Below are 25,728 nucleotides of genomic sequence, written 5' to 3' on the forward strand. Positions count from 1 at the left end.
TTGTAGCCTCGTTCTGGCCCTAGTTACCAAGTTACCGTAAACATTCTTCCGCCATTTTTGTAATTCACTTAGTAGCTTAATACAGTCAATCAATACATTTATAGCAGGCAATCTCAAAATGTATGACGACCAGAACTCAGAAGGTGGACCCAAAGGGACATATGAGACGTACAAAGCGGAAGGTGACAATTTATACAAACAGGGAGAATACAGAAAAGCTATCGAGAGTTATAACACGGTAAGTTTCGTGCACATGTAAGAGGCATGTTCGACTTGCAGGATCTGCTAATGTTACGTGAAGGCACGCATATCTATGGGCGAAAGATTGATTATCGATAGAAAATCCGAGCTTATTGTACTTGAACCCCTCAAAAGTCACTTTTGTTACGTAGATATTGCGTTATTCACTATGCCCGAGTTGTCACTGAATAAGCTACTGTACCGCCACAGTAATAGTACAGTACAAGTACATGTACCGTACAGTGCATATGTACATGTAGGTGTACTGACGATGTACTTGTACATGCATTGGTACTGGGACCGTGTTCACTACATGTACAATGTACAGTACACTAGTATTATGTTGGGTGGATACACGGATAGTCACAATAGTCCAATTGTGAATAAATCATAATATTTTTTGAGCTATTCAAAATTAAAATATATTCATGTTTTAAAATTTTTAGTTGCATCGTGTTTGCAACAACATGTATTTAAGAAGTCAAAAGTTGGCTAACTTACTAGTATTTTAACCCCTACATATTGCCACCAATACTTGGAATTTTTTACAGAATATGTAAAGCAACTGAGCATGAACATAAATGTACTGTACTAGTACAGCAAAAGATTTTGAATCTACATGTGGGATTTTTTAATGCAAATTAAGTAACACATGGGCATGTGATATAATCAAAGTGAAGTTGTATTTAAATTTTGGTGAACAAACACATGAATTATGAGAAAATACAGGGTACAGTCTGATATAATGTCTCATCAAAAGCATTATGGTATATGTGTGTATGCATTAGAATTTGATCCCAAAACTTATGTTAATAGAGATTATAAAAATGGCACATACTGAGTAACAGAAAACAAGAAAAAGATAATTTCCCAAATTTCCAAAAGGGAACACAAAGCTGCTGATGAATACTTCCTGCATATTCTAGAATCTTAGCTCTAAATTCCATTTTGTTTTAAAATTGAATTTGTATTCATAAAGTTATAAAGCATTTAAGAGTAAATAGCCATTTTACATGAAATATTAAATTAACAATATAAAAAGTGAAATATAAGAGATAGAAGAAGACAACAAGATTTCCCATTATAAGTTTACCACTGGCATATCTTTTCAGTCTTTTATTTTTTTTTTTTAATTTTTGTACTTTAAACACTTTTATTTTATTTTGACCTAATGTAAATTTTGCTTTATTTAGTTTTATTAGTCTATTTTTTTAAATATTTAAATCACTTTTTTATTTTATTACATTCAGTTTTGTGTTAATTCTTTAATATCTACATTATTTCATTTTTAGGCCTTGGAACTGAAGCCCACTGACAGAAACTGTTTGGTCTCCAGATCTAAATGTTACCTTCAACTTGGGGAGACACAGAAAGCTTATGAAGATGCTGAGGCTTCACTGGTGGATGATAAAGACTTTCACAAGGTGAGGTTTTTTCTTGTATGACATGATAAAAATATTTATTTATTTATTATTGCAACATACTTATTGACTTAATCTTGATTAGGTAATAATACATCTTTTATAACTAACATGCACCAGCAGGACGTAATGGAAATATTCAAAATGAAGTCCCTGATATTGAATACAATGCAAATATAATTAATATTATGATATACAATCAGCATGAGATTGTACTGGTTGGTTCATGTACCCAAACACCACTCAAAGGATTAAATTATCCATAATAGATAAACACAACACCAGGGACCAATGAATGAATTGCAGCTTGGACATAAAGATTACAGTAATGATATATAATTACCTGAGAGTGATAAAAGATTCAAATGCCACACTGACTAGCAGATAGACCTATGTTGTTAGTATGTGGGTTACTTTGCCTCTAATCTCATGTTGATTCACAGTTCAGGTGGTCCTGATCAATATATGACAAACAGCTTATGTACTCATGATGTTTGTATAGATCCGTTTACTTTATGTGCTCCATCTGCAGATCTAGGGATGATATATGTACAGGGGTGCATATGCACTGTATGATTTGGTCCTTTCTGTTATTCTGTGAAGTATATACATTGATAAGTTTGAAAAACATAATAATGATAATAGTAATAAATAACAGTCAAAAAACATAATCACTATCTCATAATTGGTGAATGATCTAACATAAAAAAAAACAATTTGTGAAAATTCTTCAACCACTTTTATTATGCAAATTTTTATTTAATTTTATTTTCATAATTTATTATCATTATGATTACCAAAAGCACATATTTTGGTTTCATTTTATCTACACGTACTTTAAACTTATTTGTGATATATATTTTTTGCTATATTTATCATTATTATTCTTTATATTCTTATTCTTATTGTAATTATTAAAATTAATTTATTTATTATCCAGGGCTTGTTCCAAAAAGCAGAGGCTTTGTACAGCATGGGTAACTTTGAGATGGCGCTAGTCTTCTACCACAGAGGTCACAAACTCCGGCCAGAGCTGCAGGAGTTCAGACTTGGCATACAGAAGGCACAGGAGGCCATTGATAACAGTGTGGGAAGTAAGGACTTCAAAGACATTTTTTCTTTTAATATATTGATAGCTTTTGTTAATGATAGTGATGATATTTTTCTTTCACGATACTTTGTCATTTCAGTCTATGGTGACAATTAAGAAACTGTTGCACTGACATAAAACAGAAAATCACTGAGATATTTGACAGTCATAAAGAAACAATACTAAAAAAAATCTAGAATTTCTTGCAGAAAGTATAAAGTTATGTACTATATTGAACAGATGTAAGAGAGTGATTGTTCATTAATAACAAAATATGAACTCACTTAAATATCCTTTGGATAGTTGATTTAGTGCACAATAGAATTGAAAGAAAGGCTATGTGCTCAGCAAATAAACATTTCACTTTTCTACAGGTCCAGCCAAAGTAAAATTAACCAAGGAGGGAGATCTTTCTTTCTTTGCCAAGCAAGATGAGGTATGTAGCCTAAAGAGATCAGTAGGGGTTAATATTGGAAATAAAAATTTTAACAAGTTGAGCATGCATTTGTGTTTAATAATTTATATTGCAAATTTCACTATTTTGTGAATTGAAAAAATATATTCTCTTATAAGGCTTTAGCAGGTATTTGATGATATTATCATGTAAAAATGTGATTCAAAAATAAATTAGATTGGCAAAACTAGTGTACTGGTAATTATCTCCTCGGCAAATGGCAAGAATAACTTTTCACTAGAGCTTATAACTACTGTATCTTAGGAGAGTCCAGAAGAGATAGAGAAGGTACAGGTTTTATTTTACACTGTCCAAAAGCATTCTCTCCTCTTTACATGTACTGTTTTTTATCTGTGTTTAATAAAGCATACATGTACATACAGATTTTCTCTACATTCTATGTGCAATGAGCTAGGCTTCTGATTATGTGTAACTTGCTGCCATATTTTTCAAATGGAGAGGGGCTACGAATGCAATGCAATCTACTTTCATATTTTGAGTAAACTGTTATTTTATTTGCATGTTTATTTCTGATACAATTTTCTTTTCCTTTTAAAGACACTTTAAGATATTTCAGTTGTGCTTTTATTGTGTGACATTCTGCTGTTAAGCATTGTGTATATTGTATGCATAAGTGTCAGCTTTTGCCGTGTTACAATTTTAGTATTCTTTATTTTAATATGGATGAATGAATCAATAGAAAAAATAAAATTAAAAAAAAATGTTGGACTTAAAATTATGTGTTTCAGAAGTTGAAAAGGATTGTGAATTATTGTATACATGTGGAATAATTGTACTGTGTCCATATTGTACATTTATGCCTGTTGTTGAGAAATTAACAATTAAAACATATACAAGTATAAGTATTATTTACTTCTAGTCAGATGCACCTTAGCTGAAAATCTCCAGAGTAAGAAAAAAAAGACACATATTTGTGATTCATGCAAGGTTATACTAAAAGTTTAATCGATATATATTATATTTCATTATTGAAAATATTTTTGAAACAACCACAGGAATGCATCCATCATTTCAATGATTTTCTTATGTAGAAAAAGAGCAAGAAGCCAACATTTGGCTATGCCAAGCCTGCGGTGCAGAAACAACAGGCAGCCAAGCGTGAACCCAAGGGGGCAAGTGGCAGTGAGAAGACAGAGAAACAGCTGCTGGGAGAGCTGTACGGAGACAAGCAATTCCTGGAGAAACTGCTGAAAGAATATGGTATGTATTACAGTATATTTACACTTGATTCAACTTAAAATCTCTGGATTCAAAACATTAGAAATGTGTAAGGTGTTAGTTTTTTTTTCTTTTTTTTTATCATACATCATTAATTAAATTGTTTTACATAATTTTATCAAAAAATTACTCATTCATTTTTCACTAGACTCCAATACTCAGAGGGGCAAAGAGATCAATAACCTAGTTATCAACTGTCTGGACTACCTCAGTGATCGCAGAGAATTCTGGCGCCAGCAGAAACCTATCTACGCACGCCAGTCAGAGAAGAGGAAGGTAATGGGAGGGGCAGTTGGACAGTCCAAGAGCAATTACAATCAGTACATCATTAAGGAGCTCGAAAAAATAGATGAAGGTATGAAAAAATATTCTGACTTCATTTCAGCCTTTGTTTTATTTTTTTAATCAATCCTGTTAAGCCAACTGCTTGCTATCTCTACATTATGCTCATTAAATGACAAACAAATGAAATATTACAATGCTTCTTGATAATTGCATCATGATAATTGATAAAAATGAAAAAAAAATTCATAATAAATTATTTTACATATGCAATTTTCTGAACAATTTCATGACGTTTAATTCAGTTTGTCAATTTAATGTGGGTCATTTGAAATATAAAAAATAAAGATTAATTTTGTTTTCTTCATGTTCTTCCACCCTCTCATCACTCAGTCTGTTAATACTAGTTAACGCAATAATTGCTTCTTTGTTTTCAGTTAATTTTCATTACGTTATTATAATTTCTTAAATTTTATGGCACAGTTATTTTGACCTTCCTATGTCAAATATCCCGGTGACTCCCTTCACCATAAAAATTTTCATGTAATTATTTAACAGAGGAAAAAATGTTTTGTTTTTTTTTTTTAATTCCTGTAATATTATAAATGGGATAATTCCAGCACAAGCCAATGGCAGGTTTGAGGAGAGTTTACGTATGTCTAACAAGTGCCTGAAGACGGTGGAAGGTTGGTCTGATGATGCAGTTAGCAACAGACATGAGGTGCTGGCAAATCTCTACAGTGCTATGGGGAATGCCTACCTTGAGATGGCACAGTTTGAAAAATCTCTACAATATCACCAAAAAGACCTAGATATAGCTAATAAACAGTGAGTATTATTTATTTATTTATTTATTTATTTTCCTAAAGGGGCCCGCACATGGTGAGTATTTGGCGCGCCCCACTTGCGCTGCGCCAGATGCTCGCGCTCCTCAGCTCCCCTCAAACGATGCGCTCTTTGCTCAGCAGAGTTGCCTCCCGGCCTGCCCCTAGCGGACGCACTGTGAACTGTGGGATCATGTGTTTAAGGAAACATTACATATTGTTGTTTTTTCTGATAGTAATGGATAATGGTGACCATGTTAATCAATTAGACTAACTATAACTGTGTACATTTTTGTTGACTTCGCTGGGGGCTGCCATTTTTGTTTGTTTCCGGCTACTGGCACATGCGCATTGTTAGCATGGCGTGAGCAATCGGCGCTTGCACCCCGCACACGCTGAGACATTTGCCTCAAAATCAAACACGTGAGAAATTTGCTCAGCCACGCGTGAGGCAAAAATCTCACCAAAATACCTCCGCACACGATGAGAAAACGGCGCAGCGCAAGTGGCGCACGCCAAATGCTCACCGTGTGCGGGCCCCTTAAGGAAAATTCTAAATTGTCTTGATATAGTTTTGCAGGTTTTTTTTTTTTTTACCAATTATTTTTTTTCTTTTTGATTTTTATGAAAAACACAAAAAAATGCGCCAACATCTTTCATTTTTTATGTTACCAGTCCTAATTAGAAGCTACATGTAAGACCCAAAATACAGATCTCTACATAGCAGATACAAGGTCCTATAGTTAAAAATTATACTAATATGATAAGACAAGATGTAGTCTCAAGTGCTCACTTCACCAGTGTAGCACAGGTCAAGTAGGGAACAAAAATGGTCCTTGTAGAAACTAGGATGAGAAGTTAATGATACACTTAGTACCTCCTTTGCATGTATGAATCTTATCAATAGCCATCCAAGATGTCTTTAAACTAAGTCAACATGATTGCCAGAAGTGAAATATTCCAGAACTGATGAATGCCAAAATATTCTCCAAACATAATGGTAATAATTAAAACGTTGACAACTTTATACTGGACATTTTCATATTTAATCGAATAATCCTTTGAAGTGCAGCATTGATTGCAAACCACCTTGATTAATACAGTGCTTTAGTACCTAGCAAATGATCCCTTTTTAGAATCAGCTACTAGTACTGCTTTTGTCACTGTCCATAACAATTGCAATCATAATTGGCTTTTTCACAGTGATTCACATTATTTTACCCCTGCATGTTTTTTTTTTCTTTTTCATTTTTTTAATCACTTTTTATTATTATTATTATTATTATTATTATTATTATTATTATTATTATTTTTATTATTATTATTGTCCTTTTTCATTTAGTAGAATTATTTTCTGATCTTAATTTACATGTAACAACAGTGTTATTGATTATCACCTTGGAAAAGTTCAAGTGGCATCACAGACTATTCAACATGTAATTGTTTTTATTGCTCTCCTTAAAAAACATAAGGTATATTATAAATTATTAAACCTTATAAATAGTCATTATGATAAGTGAAAGATACTAACCATTGTTTTTATGTCCAATTCTTCTTTCTATTGCAGTGATACGGAGCATTTAAAGTCCAGGGCCTTGGACAATCTTGGCAGAGTGTACGCCCGGTCAGGGAAATTCCAGGATGCGGTTAATGTGTAAGTACATTCACACTTGTACTTAAAATGTATATATGCTATAATATATCTCTGTGTGAGTGTGATCCAACTGGTTGAGATTATGATTTGGTTACTTATGTAATCCTGTCCCTGAAAGTGTACCTAGGGTTATCTTAGTGTTAAAGTACTACATGTAGTGATATACTCTGATCATGACTTTTTGAACTTTTTTAAATGGAGGGAAAGTATGTTATTTATTTATTTATTTAGTTTTGTCATGCTTTAATTGAAACCTTTTTTATCACGGAGTCACTGGAAATTATACAGCTGCCGTGCAAAAGTTCCTCTTAGTGCATACGCATGTACATCTCTCATATTGTCATGTACAATGTACAGGTACCTCCTTATGTTTCAGATGGACAGAAAAATTACCAATGAGTAAATCAGCACTGGAGAGCACGTGGCTCTTCCACGAGATAGGCCGGTGCTACCTGGAGATGGGCAAGTTTGAGGAAGCCAAAGATAATGGAGAAAAATCTATGGCAGCTGCTGAAGAGGCTCAGGATAATGTGTGGAAACTAAACGCTAGTGTGCTGATAGCTCAGGCTGAAGGTGAGTCATTGTGTTAGTTGAGATAGGTACATTTGCACAAAGCACATTTGACAGAAATTCTGCTAATCAAATCCCATTGGTTCCAATTAAGTTATATTATCAAATTATGTAGCGTCAGTAATGTAAACCATGCCTTTTGTGTGTAACTTTAGGGAAGAGCACCTGGTTTTTCATTTATTCATTTTATCTGATTTTTTAATTGATCAATAATTTTGTAATAATTATAACCCTGTACATTTCAGTAAAATTGGGAAGTTATGAATCTGCACAAGAAGCATTTGAAAGATCTCTTGACATGGCAAAATTACAAGGTGAGCTTTTTTTTTTTTCTATTGGTTGGGGTGCATTCTCCAAACATCAATTTACTATTTCAAGAATATTTGCTATAAACGGTGAAGAAAACATCTTTCTTCAGTTTGATAGTAATTTTATATTTATTTCAGGTGACACAGCAGCAGAAAATGCAATTAAAAAAGCTCTAGAAGATGTGAATGCAAAAATAGTCAGTGGTCTCAAGGGGGAGTCAGAGACAGAACAGACTGAAGAGGCAGCACCTGCTGAACAAAGCCAAGAAGAGGCAGAACCAGCAGCTGAAGATGGTAAGACAAAATAAATTTATATATATATATATATTTATGGATCAGTCTATTAGCTGTGTAGCATTTACCGTAATTTAGAAAAAAGAAATGATGTTGCCAGGATTTGTTGTTACATGCAGCAGATGATGATTTGTTGAGCATATTTGATGATTTGTTTTAAAAAATAAACATTCCTTTTTTTACTGAGATAAGTTCCTATCATATCAAATATCAAATTTGTCTCTGATGTATCAAGAGGTTTGCTGTGTTCTTTGCTTGCAATACTAACCAAAGGCATTTGATTTGTGCAATTCCATCAGGTAAACCCACCCCCTCTGATGCTGAGGCAGCTGATGAGGAGTACAGCGAGGATGAGGTGGAGGAGGAGGAGGAAGTCGAGGAGGAGGAAGAAGAAGAGGATAATTAAGAAAAATAGAACACATTGATAGATTCTGTCTTGCAACAATGTTTGTACTGCATGTTTATACTAACAAACTGCTCACAGGATTAATGGTATCCAAGCCAAGGAAATGATGGATCACCATGGGAGGCTGCCATGCAGCCATTGATTTGTGAAGATGTTGATGGAGAAAAAAATTAATTTTTAATCCAGTGATGAGGTATCACACTCCAGCGACAGTACCTTTGCAACTGTTGTGTTCTGTATTCTGACCTACTGCATATTTTATTTTATTATTTTTCCAGTGCATTAGATGCTTTTTCTTTCTTCTTAAATGTGTAAAACTTATCTCTAACTACTCTCATGTACTTAACCACTTATTATGTTTGTTCCCATCTTTCAGCAACCTCAACCGACACAAGTGTGCATAAGCTGATAAATCCATCAATCCTTTGTTTATATTTTCCAGTTTCAAACATATTCCTGGTGATATTTATACTTATCCATATATGTATCTACTTCCAAGCAATATACTTGTAGTTGAATTATGTCTGTGTGACTGCTTGTTTTATAGTTAAATTGATCCTCTCCTCGCAACCCCTCACCATTTCCTAGTGTCCTAGATCAGGTGATGGATGGCCCAGCAAAACCTGGCAATAGTTGGCTTAGTATTTTATTTTGGTTTATTTTGTTTCGTTTTGTTTTATTTTTTTGTTTTTATTTTTCTAATGTTTCCTAGGATCTGCTTCATGTTTATTTTACCTTCGTTTCCTCTCTTTTTTTCTCGCAGATACAGAACAAACTGCTGCTGCGGAAGATGATACCCAACAACAGGTGGAAGAGTAAAACTGGTTATTGTGCTAGTTGAGCCGCCAAATTGTGTTGGATGAGACAGGCTATGATATTAAATAATAGTTTCAACAAAGTAATAACAAACACATCAACTACAACACTTATCCAACTTAACCATAATAAATGGGGTCTGATGACTATGCAAAACAGAGACAAATTTATTTTAACTGAAATTCTGTGATTTGCATAAGGAAAAAATGCTTTTATAAATTATATGTTTATGTATTCCTTGTCTTACGTTTTCTATTTTTATTATAGTGGTACAATTTCATAGCATTTTTGCATCATATAACATTTTTGATGAGCACAGTATTACCTCTGTTCTATTTTAAATCAAACAATACTGAGTACGCCAAATGGGTAAATCATATTTACTTGCCGGATTATACTTTTTTTTATCTATAAACAAATATATTTGTACACATATGTATGTCAAATTCTGTTGACAGAAAACCTTTTACATTATTCAATGTTAGTGAAAAAAAAAGAAAAACAATGCATTTATGTGACATTTGCATAAAATTGTCTTTGGTCATGAGACATCAATATGTTTGTGTTCATTAATATCTCTTAATTTCAGTGTCTTATACGCATATAGGTGATAAGAATCTCGTTTACGACATGCATACACTTACTTGTATTGCTACAGATTATCTCTATTTTCTGTTGTACAATATTGCTGTATGCAAGATAACATTACGTTCTAGCGGTGCCAAATAAAATGTATGTTTATCCAGTTGATTATATTGATGCTTTCATTATTATTATTATTATTATTATTATTATTATTTTAGTATAATTATTATTATTATTTGACGAGATATGGGAGGGAATGGAGGAAAATACCGGGTTGAGAGAAAGAGAGAATTGGCAGAGAAAAAAAAAATGATTTGCACGGGATTCTCTCCTTACTTTGCTGTGTTATAACTTCAGGTCATTTTACAAAACCAAGTTACAGCATGTGCCCTCACTCATTGCTAAGCCCATTTTATGCTGCCAGTAGTTCATCTGATTACTATAATTTAAAAATGGAGTAATATTTGATTAGTGCTGTTGACTAGAATGGCACATTGTAAATAATAGTAAAATAATAGTATAAATAGCCAAAGTTCATTGCAGCATTGTATGAAATTTAACAATCTTTAATTAATGCAAAATATACCATAAGACAACAAATAAGACAACCCAAATATCAGTGCACGTCTGTGATTGGGCACATTAGGGAATGCTCTAGGACAAAAACATGGACTTTACAGTATTCCCATTTTATAAATTCACTAGGGAAACAACCCAAACAGAAAGGGAAATGAAAGAAAATCAATTCATTAATATAATATAAGTATAAACCTACATTGGTAAAAGCAACAATTAAACACCCATTGTTACAGACGTCACATTTTAGCCTTTATGACATCACCTAGTAACAAATAAACAAAACCCCCTGAAGAAAGAATGAAACTGGTCGGGGCAAAATAGCTGCTGTTTCTTTTTCTTTTTATTATATATATATATATATATATATATATATATATATATATATATATATATATATATATATATATAACAATTATCTAACAACCCTAATTAATTTTTTTAATATCAATAATTTAATTATTTTATAATAATAACTTATAAATAAACTAAATAAACCAAACAGATAGCTTTACAATGTATTAATGCATTAAAATAATTTTACAACCTTCAAAATCTAAGGAGTAGTCTGCCTAGTATTGTCGACTTATTCAAGGCATGAAAAAAAAAGCAATTAATTATAATTTCATTTTATTAAAATGAATAAAACTAATAATAATAGTATTTATTTCTTATTAACAGCACCACACTTCCGTCTCAGTTCTGTTTACAAATAAAATTCTCAAAATTACAAGTAATTAAATAATTATTAAAAGCTGAGGTGAATAAAACAATTAAAATGATTAATGAAGGTCATAATAGTAAAAATCTGAATAATAAACCTTTTCATGATAAAAATATATGATTTTAAGTATTAAAATTAATTGAAGTACTGTGCAAATAAGAATGTTTTCAAGTCTTTTAAAAAATTTAACACTATCTATAGGCGGAATGTGTGAGGGTAGTTAATTCCATAAAATGGGTGCTGAAATTGAAAATGCCCTGTGGCCTTATTTTTATTTATTTATTTTTATTTATTTATTTATTTTATTTTATTTTATTTTATTTTATTTTATTTTATTTTATTTATTTATTTATTTTTTATTTTTATTTTTTTTATTTATTTATTTTTTTTTTTTTTTGGGTCATTTCTGGTAAAACAAAGAGTGGAGGTGGATCTGGTGGGCCCGGTGAGATTGGCTGAACTTGGATGTAGCATAGAGGTAAAATACGAAAGGCAAACACCTCTGGTGTATTTAGAAATAAACAGCAGTAATTTTAAAATAATTATCTGTCGTACGGGAAACCAGTGTAGTTCGAATAAAATAGGTGAAATGTTTGATCTGAGAGGGTTTTTGGTCATGCTGCAGCATTTTGGACAGATTGCAGTTTTGCAATTTGGTCCGTAGTCAAGATGCGAAGTTATGAAGGCATGGACAAGCCTATTCTTTTAACTGGGAGTAGGAGGATCGGAGACAGGAGGCTCAGCTTCTTGTAGGCCTAGAAGGAGTTGATTCCGCGCTCTCAAAGGATTTTTTTAAAGTTTTTCAATTTTGTTGTTAAAAACCCGGGAACACAGAACAAAGTTGCTAATCGAAGAACATGCAGTGTTCTGGTTGTGCCTATAATTCGCGCGACAATCCGTACGCGTATTCTCCATGTACGTATTTACTCTGTACTCACGCCCCCTGGGAGACAATGGGTTGTTTTGATAAACGACAAAAGCCTGTGCGGGTAGCAAACAATAGCGACGTGGACTCATACAGGGCCTAAGCGCACAGGGGGAGGGGCGCATATGTAAATTATTGTACGGGCGACCCTTGGAGACGGGAGTTCGTCCTCGCCAAGCGCGACGGGAAGTAAATTGATGCGCGCTATAATCCGACTTAGCTTTCAACTTAGCAGTATTGCACCTTGCTCTGGGCTGAATGTCGACCTGCCGAACATGTCGTCTCGTTGTTTTGTTTGCTTCTTACAATCAGGGGAATGGGCCTCTGCTATTTATTACATTGGAAGATTTTTTAGTAGTTTTGGTGAATATCTCGAACGATCAGTCTGTGGCCCGTACCAGTTAACTATTCTGATCTTGGCGGGAGTCTCCCTAATTTTGGACGTATCTACCGATCTTCCTTTTCTCTCGATACATCACACTTTTCTCTTTGTCCTTACGTTTGGAAACTCGGTGACTTCATTCACGAAAATGTGCTGTAACATTGCTTTCTCAGGTTAAGTGATAGGGGTATAGATAGCATTAAACAATAAAAAGAAAATACCAACGACAAAGCCGTGCCAGGTCTTCGTGTGAGTAACATCCGAAACACTGTACATGTATGTTGTTTTCGTGGAGACGAAGCTGGTTTCGAAAGGAACCTAAATAGCGATAATTAAAACCACAGCTTGGTAAGCTACCTGGACATTGTAATAAGTGATAGATACAATACAAGTCGCCGAGCCGAACGTGAAATATAACGAGTGTATTGTCGAGCCACAGGTTGAGTATATTTCGGGTACAGCTCGGTGGCGAGTGTTGTATCAAGCTCAAACCACAGCCTCTCATCGGTTAGTGCAATGTCCTCGCGATATATTACTGGATGCCAGCTGAGCGGTGGAAAATTAATTCAAGCAAAAATTCTTGTTGGGCATTAGAAAAACTTATCAAAAATGACTTACGAGTGTGTCAATTTGCCTAACGGCAAGGGCTTAAGTGTTTGTGCAAGATCGATCACATAACTGCATTCACTTACTCTAACTCTTTGAGTTATAAAATAGATTACTTAAAAGAAGATCTTTAACTGATACGTATACAAATGCTGTGGAGGAGAGTTCGCCCAAACAGATCATAAGAGGTAAATGACATCTGATTGCCCTTTGTCGTGAACACAATAACATCATGTATGAAGATTTTACTGGGCGATATTATATAAGAGTAGATCGTCAGTTTGCGAGGGTGATCATCTTCTCTTTGCATTGTGGAGTATAGTATTGCAGTATGGATTAATTCTACTAGGTGACCACTTTGATAAAAAATAAGCTAACAACAGTCCAGTCAATTATTTTACAAGAGACTACAATTTATTTGTGCGAAAATATAATTGAATTGGTGACATACATGGCGTTTTCACAAGAGAGGTGGCTCCTTTGCTTTAAGCAATGCTTGTCGGCGGTGGAAATTACAATTACAACGATTTGTTTGCTGGTTAATGATCGCATTAAGTGGTGGCCGATTTCGCACCCTCTACATTTCATTCAATGGCAGTTACAATTGGTAGCCGCCCCTCTTTGTTTCGGTGTCCAGTGTTACCTAATGACTGGGTTGTAAATGACCTTTATATTAAAAACTATTCCATTCTTTGTCTAGGTCTACTAGTACACATCCCAAGAGCGTTCTCAGGCAGCAATTGTTAATCATTAAACAATAGCGATAAAGCATCGGTTTCGGCAAATTTCAATCTTTGGGGCCATCAACATCAACCTAAATATTCAAGAGACGCCAGTAAACTAAGTAAAGTACTTTTTCGTTGGCAGTGTCAGGGTGAATCAAAATTTTCTCAATTGGGTGCTGGTAGGCTAATGAAAGACTAGGAAATAAGCGTTTATTGCATCGAGAATTTAATCCTGTGCAACCTTCTACAAAATGAATATTTTACACTACTGCATGGGTCGTTATTCATAAGGAATATTTTTAACGTTTTATAAGGTTTTTGACAGATAAATAATTTCACCAAAGAATCTTTTCTCCGTTATTCGTTTTATTCAGATTTGATTCATTTTATTTAAGAGAAGTCAACAGATAAAAGTGCAGCGAAAAGAAATAGAGGGAAGAGGAAACTAACAAGAAAAAGTGATGGGAATCCTTAATATTAAAAAACATTTACGGGGAATAAGATTGATGTTTCCTTATCTCCCTTCTTTTTCTACCAAGCCCGCTTGCTCAAACGATTCATTCTTACTTCGGGGAAAACAAGTGATAAAATGCAGTAAATATAGAAACATTAAAGGACACGAACAAGAGATAGACGGACGGGAGTCTTTTATATCAAAATATTCAAGGAAAAAGTATGTGAGAGTGGTCTTTATCTTCCGTCTTTCTCTGCCAGGTCGTCTTCTCCAATGCAGGTGCTCTCCGCTAGTTTTAAAAATATCTTTCTGCATAGACAGCTTGACTATTGGTGATCGAATAATTTCCAGATAAAATGTTTAAATACTGTGGCAAGAAAAGGAGACCCCCCCCCCCCCCGGACACCAAAACGCATATATTTACAGACTTACGCAACTTTTTACGCGCCCTTCTTATCCGTGTAGCACAACAATTTGACTAAATTATCAAATCGCATAATTAATAAAGATTTTCGTGCGCTGGATAAGACCATACAGAGAGTGTCCTCGGAGGCAGCCTTTTGTAGACCTTAGATGTATTTTCCATGTGGCCTTCTGGTTTCGGACCTTTAGTCTATCTTTAGTCTATCTAACCTCTGTGTCTATCTGTAAGACAAGAAAAGTTGATGCGCACATTTCTAAAGAATGTCAAATAAAAAATGTCAAACGCATAGTATTTACACTCGTAAATACTGTACATACAGAATCATCTCTCAAAAATACGCTTACAGAAGGGCATTTTATTCTCAATAAAGTTACATTTTTATCTAATTAATATTGTGCATATATTTAAATTCAAAACTAATGAAAGTAAATTATATTGTGTAAAATATTTACAAATTTCATTCATATGTTCAAAGTCTAAAACAAAAAGGTTAAGCAAACAAAACATGATTTGCAAATCGATGCAAACTTTTTGAAATATATATTTTGCATGCTGAAATAGGATTTTAATAGTAGGCCTATAACACTGGAACTATAATTGGCTTTTCATACATATTAGATTTTCAATTTCAAACTTGTTATTTGTATTATATTAAAGAAAATTTAAAAACTAGTTGTTGATCAATTTAAAAAGACAGAACTACATTACCAGCCAATAGGCACAATCTAAGGATCGACCTGAAAAAAATTTAACACAGATCTATTTAGATAAAGAGCTGCTTTCTCTCAACTTAATTTCATTATTCATTCATTTCATTATTCATTTGAAAAGAGCATCTTGCTTGTACAAAGGAGCAATAAATTAAAATGTTGATATAACTGCAATTTTACAAAGTTATAGGCCTATTTCTACGGTGAACAACTCCAGGACATAAATAGATCCCACTTATAGATAACTCAGTGCACAGCAGCTTGAGCGCTTTGTGGGGTATCAGCATGCGACAAGCAAAGTTTAAATTTGTATGAATGTATTTTTAATGATATCCTTTTTCAAAAAGGCATCACTTCCACTTCTCTACGTGCACAGTCCTTTTTCGCATGGCTGTCGACCTGCCTCCCTCTACAAATAAAATTCAAGATGGCGCACGAGCAGTGACAGGCCCGTATGGCTTTCAAGACAGAATAAGTTGACCGAATAATACGCGAAAAACTTTCAAATGAGATCACCATATAATGTCACGGTAAAAGACGTTAAAGAAGCGAATATACAGATAGGCCTAATCTTCACAACGTCTGAAGTAGTTTAATTTATTTTTGCTCATTACCTCAGACGGCACGCTCTGTGGTTTAATGGTTGCTGCTAATTTTTTAAAGCCGGTTAAAAACTCAACAATCATTTTTAAAAACTTGGTAGGCCTATCTGAGTTGTCAATGCGTTTTTAGCAGTAGTCAGATTTGAGTTGATCAGAGTGGCGACAGCACTCTAGATATTTTTCTTTGTGAATGAGACGGTGGACTTCCAGACCACTGTCGCGCCATTTATGCTCACATTTTCTAACTGATTGTCGCATCTCAGATAGTTCAATGCAAAACCACGGCGCTGTTGACGTAGGCCCTACTGAGTAACTGGTGCTTTGACTGGAGTGAGTTCGTTTCGTCCCAACACTTGGGACCTTATCATACCGACTAAAGAAGAATCACTGTCATTAATTGCGCTGATTTCTTTGCATATCCAGTGCAAGCTAGTTGGGAGATACACGTATAGGTGCCTACAACTCTTGGGCTTACTGCAAGAGACAGGGCAATTAAAAAATAGGACAGTATGCAATTCCAAATCTCCAAAGTGTAAAGAGTTAGCAGTAAACATAAATGGCTGTGGAGCCATTTAAAGGGCATCTCTATAAATACATCTGACTTTAGACGTCGTGGAGGTATATCAGTCAACAAACTGACGTCACCATCTTGTGCAGAAAAAAATAGAGGGGATAAAGTTGCTTTAGAGGTATATCCATATACCGATATATAAAAAATTAAGGTCTCTTGGCTATGTTGACCTACATTGTACGCTATTGGCACTGCAGATAAGCAGCCTAGCTACGCTGACAATAAAAACTCCGTGGCCAATTTGAAACGCTGTGAAACTTGTTTGAATTTTAAGCTGGTGTGCACCAACGGATGACAGAATGGTGCTGTTAAGTTTCATGCCCGACTGGTTTTTGTTGCTGCTGATCATAGCTGTTTTGACACAGATTTATGCGTTTACTTTAGCATCCGGGGACAACCGTAAGAAGTTTGGACTTCCTGGGCCAGACCCTACTCCTGTACTAGGCCATTTTCCACTAATGTTTAAACTGGGAATTATTGATTTCTACACGCATCTTCGTAATTTATACGGTAAGGCGTTTGCCTTAAACCCGGGATATTTTGGTCAAAGGTTCGGAATTCTCATAGTATCAGATGTAGAAATGTTGAAGGAAATTCTTGTCAAGCAGGCGTACGTGTTCACAGATCGCGTGGGCTCTGCCTCCAGCTCACCTATGAACAAGATGGTAACGTTGCTGAAGGGAGATGACTGGAAGCAAGTGCGGAGTACCATGACGCCCACATTTAGTTCTGGGAAACTGCGGCAAATGCAAAGTGCTATTCTGACCAGCGCCAGCCAAACCGTGGCCAACTTGACGGCAAAGGCACAGATGGACGAGAGTTTCGATACCAAAGAATTGTGGGGCACATACGCCATGGACACTATTTGTTCCACTGCATTTGGTGTTCAAGTAGACTCGCAGAAAAACCCAAATGAGCCTTTGGTGAAACAGGCCGAGGTTATCAACAAAATGAGCTTCGCCAACCCTTTCCTTCTTCTCGTCATATTAGCGCCTCGCCTGGCTAATATATTTAGACCGATTTTACCTTACTTGGTACCCATGGTTAGTGCTTTTAATTTCTTTATCAAAGTTACAGACGACCTCATAGAAGGCAGGAAACAATCCAAAAATCATGGCGGCAAAGATTTTCTTCAGCTGATGTTAAATGCCCATGAGATGGAGACTGATAGTGCTGAACTGACGGAAGACGTGAAAGAGGTGGGGAAATGGAGGAAAAGACCTTTGACTCGAGATGAAGTTGTGGCGAATGGCATGGTATTTTTCGTCGCTGGCTACAACACAACAGCTGATACTTTAGGATTTGCTTCTTACGAACTCGCTACAAACCCCGAAATTCAGGATCGCCTCCAGCAGGAAATTGACGACACTCTGCAGGGTGAAGAGCCAACGTACGACAATGTCTCCACTCTACAATACCTCGACCAAGTCATAGCCGAGACCCTGAGAAAGTACCCTGTTGGTTTTATTTTAGATCGTGTACCAAACGAAGATACCACGGTAAAAGGTATCTTCATACCCAAAGGTACAGCCGTCACCGTGCCAGTGTACGCCATACACCACGACCCAGAACTGTACACAGACCCGGAGAAGTTTGACCCCGATCGATTCACCCCTGAAGCCAAGGCAAAGAGGAACCCCTACACCTACCTACCCTTTGGCATGGGCCCACGGAATTGTATCGGTATGCGCTTAGCTCTGCTTGAGATGAAAATTGTTCTAGTGAAGACCTTGCAGAAGTTCACGTTCAAGACCTGTGACAAAACCCAGCTTAAGTTTGGGAAGGCGCGTCCTATGAAACCGATTGATGGACTGTGGTTAAAAGTGGAGGAAAGGTCCACTTGACTTTAGACTGACTGTACATAGCTAAATTGCATGAAATGCTGTTACAATATAAACTGCTTAATAAAGAACTATGATTATTATCATAATACTCACCGGTTAGAACGGTGCGTGTTTATGTTCTCAATATGGTAAATAAAGAGGGCAGAGTGTGCATGCATTTTCTGGGCGCGGCTTTCACTAAGATTTATTGCAGTAGGATTCAGAGTAATCTGCATTCCATTTGAAAGATAGGCGAGGAGAAGGGTAGATACATAGCTACGACAAGGTTGACCTTGGTTGACTACCTTATCTTGCTATTGCTTTTCTCGGGCTCAGGTTACGCGTAGATTAAACAACACTATTCGACTGTTCCACAGTCAGGGCAAACAAACGCGGTTGGATATATATTGTTGGTAGACTGATATCAAAGACACTGCTCATAGGAGCAAAATAAAAAAAATGGTAATCGGACTTCAATTCACAAAATATTGCCAATTATGTGTTGGACAAGAACGTATTTTTGAACTGTTACTATGGGTCATTTGTAGTTATTGTCATAAATGTGAAGCACTTTGCTCTTTATGTCAATCTAATATGGTGAAAATGGAAACATGTCTTCCCTTTTTGCAAATTATTCCGAAGATATATCCCGACAAAAATAATTTTAACCATTTTGATGAAACACACTTAATATGTTTTTACTCATTTTTGTTAATGCAATAAAAAACATATCTGATCAGGCCAAACATTACTTTAAAATTACCTACCGGTACTTGATAATAAGAGTAATAATGATGCTATGATTAAAACATGAAAGGAATTGTGCATATGTTACCATTATTGATGTTGCTATGGTATTTAAAATTATGAGCCCCTTGTTGTCTCCTATATATATATATATTTTTTTTTTGTGTACGTAACCCCCACCCCCACCCATGCCACCTACACACACACACACACACACTGTTTTATTCATAAATCAGCATATTATTATTTTTTTACTGTCTGCATTAACACACTTTTTGTCTCGAATGTGATGTTTCTCCAAAAAAGCTTTTTGACTAATGCAAGTACTTGTATCCTTTTGTTATGTCTTATTTGTTATATTTTATTTGTTATATATTATTATATCTTTATATTGAAATTTTAAATTTGATGTTGGCATAAATAACTGGTAAACAATATGTTATTTCAGTTATAAAAACATCAGTTACCTGAATGTGTAGTGTCCGTACACCTATATCATTTTGTAGATTGGAACGCAGCACATACAATAAGTTATTGTGTTCTGAAAAGTCAGAGTCAAGATGTAAATCTTCGTATCAGTAACAAAATAAAATAAATGAATCAGAGTTAGTATTTCTCTCAGCGTGACCCCAAATGTTACGTCTACTTTATTAGTTCACAAAGTTATGATATAATTGCGTAAATTAGATGTCATATTCTCTCACAAGTTTGGGAGAGAGGGATGGATAGAATCCGGTTGCATATTTATTAAAGTGTTTATATAATGTATTTACAATACACATAGTGAAGATTTTACGTAGTCATCATGTTGAATGATCGGGTCTATAATCAGATTTTCGACTGATAGCCTATATGAAACTGCTTAATACTTTGTAAAGTTTGTAAAATATATAAAATAATACGTGCAGATATGTTGTAACAGTATATTCCATTCAATTATGCAGTACGGAACATGTTCCAATATCCCTGTACCTGTACTAGTAGGGCCTATATACCGTATACTGTACTACAGTGTATATACTGCAAACTGTACTATATACCGTATACTGTACTATATGCCGTATACTGTATTAGTATATAGGCCTGTACATGCATGGGCGTCCGCAGAAAAATTTCCAGGGGGGCAAGGTCATTGAAGGGGGAGATAATTATTGGCTGGGTACCCGCAATTAACGTGCCCGCTAAAATTCCAGGGGGGGGTCAAGTGACCCATTGACCCCCCCCCCCCCCCCCCTGCGGACGCCCATGCGTACATGATATTTCGCAACCGTTCAAATGTAGGCTAACCCTGCTCCGCGTCATAAGATAACATAAGCGTGCCGATTAAAACCCTCGCTATCTAAATCCTTCTTAAATCAGGTGACTGTCAGTATGATCTGTTAAAGGTGACCTTTAACCGCCCCACCCCATTAAAGTACTAGTATACAGTAGGCCTACCTACCTAACTCTACTCCTACATCGCATAGTCATTGTAGAGATTTGAAACTATTATGTAGCCTACATTGTCATAATATGGTAGGCCTACATATAGGTCCGCCTCAAATGTGTATTAAACTGATAACTGTCAAATTGAATTAAACAATAATTTTAAAAGGGACGTCAAAAAAATGTGGGTAAAGGGTATGGGGCGCTTAACCTTTTTCGGTGTGGATTCGGCCTCCGGGTAGGCCTATATGCTTTACCGCGTGCATGTTCGACTTACACACCCCCTGTAGGCCTACGGCATATAAGCAATTTATATGCTAAATATAGATACGCCAGCTGAGAAAATAGGACAGCATGCAATTCCATATCTCCAAAGCGTAGAGAGCTAGGTGTAAACATTAATGGGGGTTGAGCCATTCCAGTCACCTCTATAAATACATCTGAGTCGAAAAGGCTTTGGTCAACGTGGAATCTCCGAGTCATCAGTCAACAAACTGACGTCACCATCTCGTGCACATTACACAATAGAGAGAGGAAAATTCCTGCAGAGGTCTCTCCACAGACCGATATATAAACAAATGTAGGCCTATGGTGGTCAAGTTGACCTACATTGTGCGCTATTGGCACTGCAGATAAGCAGCCCAGCTACGCTGACAAAAATCACCGTGTCTGCAGTTTAACTGGTTTGAATTTTAAGCTGGTGTGCATCAACGGATGACAAAATGGCGCTGCTGAGTTTCATGCCCGACTGGTTGTTCTTGCTGCTGATCATTGCTGTTTTGACACTGATTTATGCGTTCTCTTCATCATCCGTCGACAACCGTAAAAAGTTTGGACTTCCTGGGCCAGACCCAACTCCTGTACTAGGTCATTTTCCACTGATGTTTAAGCTGGGAATTATTGATTTCTACACGCACTATCGTAATTTATACGGTAAAGCGTTTGCCTTAAACCCGGGATCCTTTGGCGAAAGGTTCGGAATTCTCGTGGTATCAGATGTAGACATGTTGAAAGAAATTCTTGTCAAGCAGGCGTACGTGTTCACAGATCGCGTGGGCTCTGCCTCCAGCTCACCTATGAATAAGATGGTGACGATGCTGAAGGGAGATGACTGGAAGCAAGTCCGCAGCACCATGACGCCCACATTTAGTTCTGGGAAACTACGGCTGATGCAAAGTGCTATTCTGACCAGCGCCAGCCAAACCGTGGCCAACTTGACGGCAAAGGCACAGATGGACGAGAGTTTCGATACCAAAGAAATATGGGGCACATACGCCATGGACACTATTTGTTCCACTGCATTTGGTGTTCAAGTAGACTCGCAGAAAAATCCAAATGAGCCTTTGGTAAAACAGGCCGAGATTATCAACAAAATGAGCTTAGCCAACCCTTTCCTTATTCTTATCATAATAGTGCCTCGCCTGGCTAGACTATTTAGACCGATTTTACCTTACCTGATACCCACGCTTAGGGCTTTTAATTTCTTTTTCAAAGTTACAGACGACCTCATAGAAAGCAGGAAACAAGCCAACAGTCACGACAGCAAAGATTTTCTTCAGCTGATGTTAAATGCCCATGAGATGGAGACTGATAGTGCTGAACTGACGGAAGACGTGAAAGAGGTGGGGAAATGGAGGAAAAGACCTTTGACTCGAGATGAAGTTGTGGCAAATGGCATGGTATTTTTCGTCGGTGGCTACAATACAACATCTGATACTTTGGGATTTGCTTCTTACGAACTCGCCACAAACCCCGAAATTCAGGACCGCCTCCAGCAGGAAATTGACGGCACTCTCCAGGGTGAAGAGCCAACGTACGACAATGTCTCCACTTTACAATACCTCGACCAAGTCATAGCCGAGACTCTGAGAAAGTACCCTGTTGGTTTTATTTTAGATCGTGTACCAAACGAAGACACCACTGTAAAAGGTATCTTCATACCCAAAGGTACAGCCGTCACCGTGCCAGTGTACGCCATACACCACGATCCAGAACTGTACCCAGACCCGGAGAAGTTTGACCCCGATCGATTCACCCCTGAGGCCAAGGCAAAGAGGAACCCCTACACCTACCTACCCTTTGGCATGGGCCCACGGAATTGTATCGGTATGCGCTTAGCTCTGCTTGAGATGAAAATCGTTCTTGTGAAAACCTTGCAGAAGTTCACGTTCAAGACATGTGACAAAACCCAGCTAAAGTTTGGGAAGGCACGTCCTATGAAACCGATTGATGGACTCTGGTTAAAAGTGGAGGAAAGATCCACTTGACTTTGTGACCGACTGTAGATAAATTGCATCAAATACTGTTATAATATTAAGAAAAAGTATTATTTTTATTATTATTATCAAAATATTCTTTGGTTACTACGGAACATGCTTATGTTACCCAAATGATGAGTTAAGACTCTAAATGTATTTCCTGAATGTGGATCACATGTAGATTTTTTTGCAATGGAATTTGGAATAGCCTGCATTTCATTCCAAAGATAGACGGGGAGAAGGGTGGATATGTAGCTACAGCAAGTTTGACTTTGCCATTGGTCGACTATCTAATCTTGCAATTGGTTGTCTCAGGGACAGATTACGTGTAGATTAAGCAGCACTATTGTAGATATTATGTTCTTGTCTCATGAATGTCTGTTCTATGATCTCACAAAGTTATGATATAATTGCATTAATTACTATTCTCGCACAAGTTTGGGAGAGAGGGATGGAAAGAATCTGGTTAAAATGCTTTATTTATAATTCATGTAATTTAGACCTATTTTCAATTTTTCATCGTGTTAAATGAGCGGGTCTATTCAGATTTTTCGAGTGATATTTCACCATGAGCTGTTTCATACTTTTTAACGTTTGTGAAATATGTAACATAATATGGGAGAGGGATGAATATGTAGGGAGACTTTTAAAAATTCACAAGCATTTTCGATAATCTCACGTAATGTCCGTGTTTAATGATCAGTATTTCTTCATAATACGTTGTGTTAAGTCTTAGGAGGCAAAGTCGTCTTGTTTGTTGATCTGATTAAGAAGTTAAGTTCAAAAATTCTTTGTCATGATTTGAGATTTATAAGAGTAGGATTCTCCACAAATGGGCAAAATGTACCAGAGCTAGCTACCAGTTAACATTAAATGATTGAACCTGGTTATTGTTGTCGGCGTCGGATTTTCGGATTTACACGTAAATAGTTTGACCGCGTATTGGCTGATGTACTGACAATATTCAGTACCACCCGAAAAAGAACACGCTTTCATTTTCTGTTTATAGTATGCTATATAAATTATGAACATAAACTTTTAGGAAACTTGCTTTCGTTAAAGTTATCCTTTAAAAAAATATCAAGTTGCAGATACTATAACAGTACTTGACTGTTAAGTACGAGGGGGAGAGGAAAGCATTAACAGTTATAATTTAGAAGTAACAATACTCATGGATTCTGAATATTAATTAAAAATGGAGGCAATAATTGATTAAACTCCTCTGTGTTCCCCCATATCCCCCAGAGCTAACCCAGCCACTACTATAGGTTACTGACAGGCCTAACTATCATCAAAATACCAAAAAATAAGGTTTTTCGTGAATCTAATTATGCAGTAATTCATCTGCCATTCTGTTAATTAAAACAATAAAAAACTCGAAAATATAAAATATCGTTTACATTCCTCTTTGCATAAGCACAAGCACCTCGAAGCGTTTAGCGTCAATCTAACAGTTATTTCTTATCGCTCCTGCATTACACTTGCTGTTCTTTGTACAGACACAGATGTACAGACACAGATGTGTGGCTCCTGCATTACACTTGCTGTTCTTTGTACAGACACAGATGTGTCTGCACATACTATAACTGTTATTTGTGTCTGCCGTCGTCATTGGTAACACCGTGACTTTCAAGGACAACATGATAAGTGGAAAGCCACAGGTTAGGTTAGAAAATCAGCTTCTTATATTTTTTCCTTCCACTCCAAATGATTAAAATCGCCACAGTAAATTGTCAAGGACTAGGTAACCCAGAGAAGAGAAAAGACGTTTTGAATTATTATAAAGGGAGAAAATATTCAGTGATATGTCTTCAGGATACGCACTTCACAACAAAGCTAGAGCCCTATATTGAAACACAATGGGGCTATACTTGTATCTTTAATTCATACCGCTCAAATTGTAGGGGAGTTGCAATTCTTTTTAACAACAATTTTGAGTTAGTTGTGCATAAAAAAACACAAGATGATAAAGGTAACTTACTCGTTGTAGACTTAACTATTAATGACTGTCGAGTCACGCTATTAAACATTTATGGTCCAAATGAGGATTATCCAGAATTCTTTGATAAGGTTAGGGAATCCATACTTGAATTTGCAAATACAAACATTATAGTGTGTGGAGATCTTAATATCGCAATGGATCCAATTTTAGATACTTTTAATTACAATAGGAATAATAACCCAAGAGCTAGAAAAAAATTAATTGAAACTATGGATGAATTGGATCTGGTAGATTACTACAGAGTTATAAATCCTTCCAAAAGAGCATACACATGGCACAAAAAGAACCCAGTTAAACATGGTAGGCTTGATTATATACTAATATCAAATAACCTCTCAAATCTTGTCACGGATATCTCAATTAAAGCGGGTTACAAATCAGATCACTCGTCAGTTGTCTTAGAATTAAAATTTAATGATTTCGTTAGGGGACCCGGTCTGTGGAAATTCAATTGTTCTCTTCTAACCGACAGAGAGTTTGTTGACAAAGTAAAACTAACCATTAAAAGAATAAAAAATCAATATGCCAATATCTTGTATAAAGTATCCATAATTGATTGTATTCCAGAAGAAGACCTGCAATTATCCATAT

The 25,728-nt window shown here is 35.9% G+C and overlaps 1 protein-coding gene and 2 pseudogenes across 3 annotated transcripts; all 3 read left to right on the top strand.

The window, feature by feature from the left end:
* The first annotated feature begins 27 nt into the window (after positions 1 to 27).
* On the top strand, positions 28 to 10,353 carry LOC106160289 (outer dynein arm-docking complex subunit 4). 3 transcript variants are annotated; one of them, XM_087017381.1, is made up of 13 exons: positions 28 to 238; positions 1,533 to 1,664; positions 2,602 to 2,755; positions 3,126 to 3,187; positions 3,470 to 3,493; positions 4,258 to 4,426; positions 4,593 to 4,799; positions 5,347 to 5,554; positions 7,118 to 7,204; positions 7,581 to 7,777; positions 8,020 to 8,088; positions 8,221 to 8,376; positions 8,676 to 9,475. In XM_087017381.1, the coding sequence occupies exons 1-13, from the start codon at positions 119 to 121 to the stop codon at positions 8,780 to 8,782; spliced, it is 1,692 nt and encodes a 563-aa protein (XP_086873507.1). In that variant the 5' UTR covers positions 28 to 118; the 3' UTR covers positions 8,783 to 9,475. The 3 variants fall into 3 exon arrangements, with proteins under 3 accessions (XP_086873507.1, XP_086873509.1, XP_086873508.1); XM_087017383.1 differs by lacking the exon at positions 8,676 to 9,475 and adding an exon at positions 9,546 to 10,353 and having other exon boundaries at positions 29 to 238; XM_087017382.1 differs by lacking the exon at positions 3,470 to 3,493 and having other exon boundaries at positions 29 to 238; positions 8,676 to 9,465.
* Positions 10,354 to 16,973: 6,620 nt separating this feature from the next.
* Positions 16,974 to 20,359, top strand: LOC106153308 (cytochrome P450 3A6 pseudogene; annotated as a pseudogene).
* Positions 20,360 to 20,782: 423 nt separating this feature from the next.
* Positions 20,783 to 24,023, top strand: LOC106153382 (cytochrome P450 3A24 pseudogene; annotated as a pseudogene).
* The last annotated feature ends 1,705 nt before the right edge of the window (positions 24,024 to 25,728 follow it).

The sequence above is a fragment of the Lingula anatina genome, chromosome 7 (genome assembly GCF_051362555.1).
Source record: "Lingula anatina isolate TDL-2025a chromosome 7, LinAna3.0, whole genome shotgun sequence".
In the NCBI taxonomy this organism is placed as follows: Eukaryota; Metazoa; Brachiopoda; class Lingulata; order Lingulida; family Lingulidae; genus Lingula; species Lingula anatina.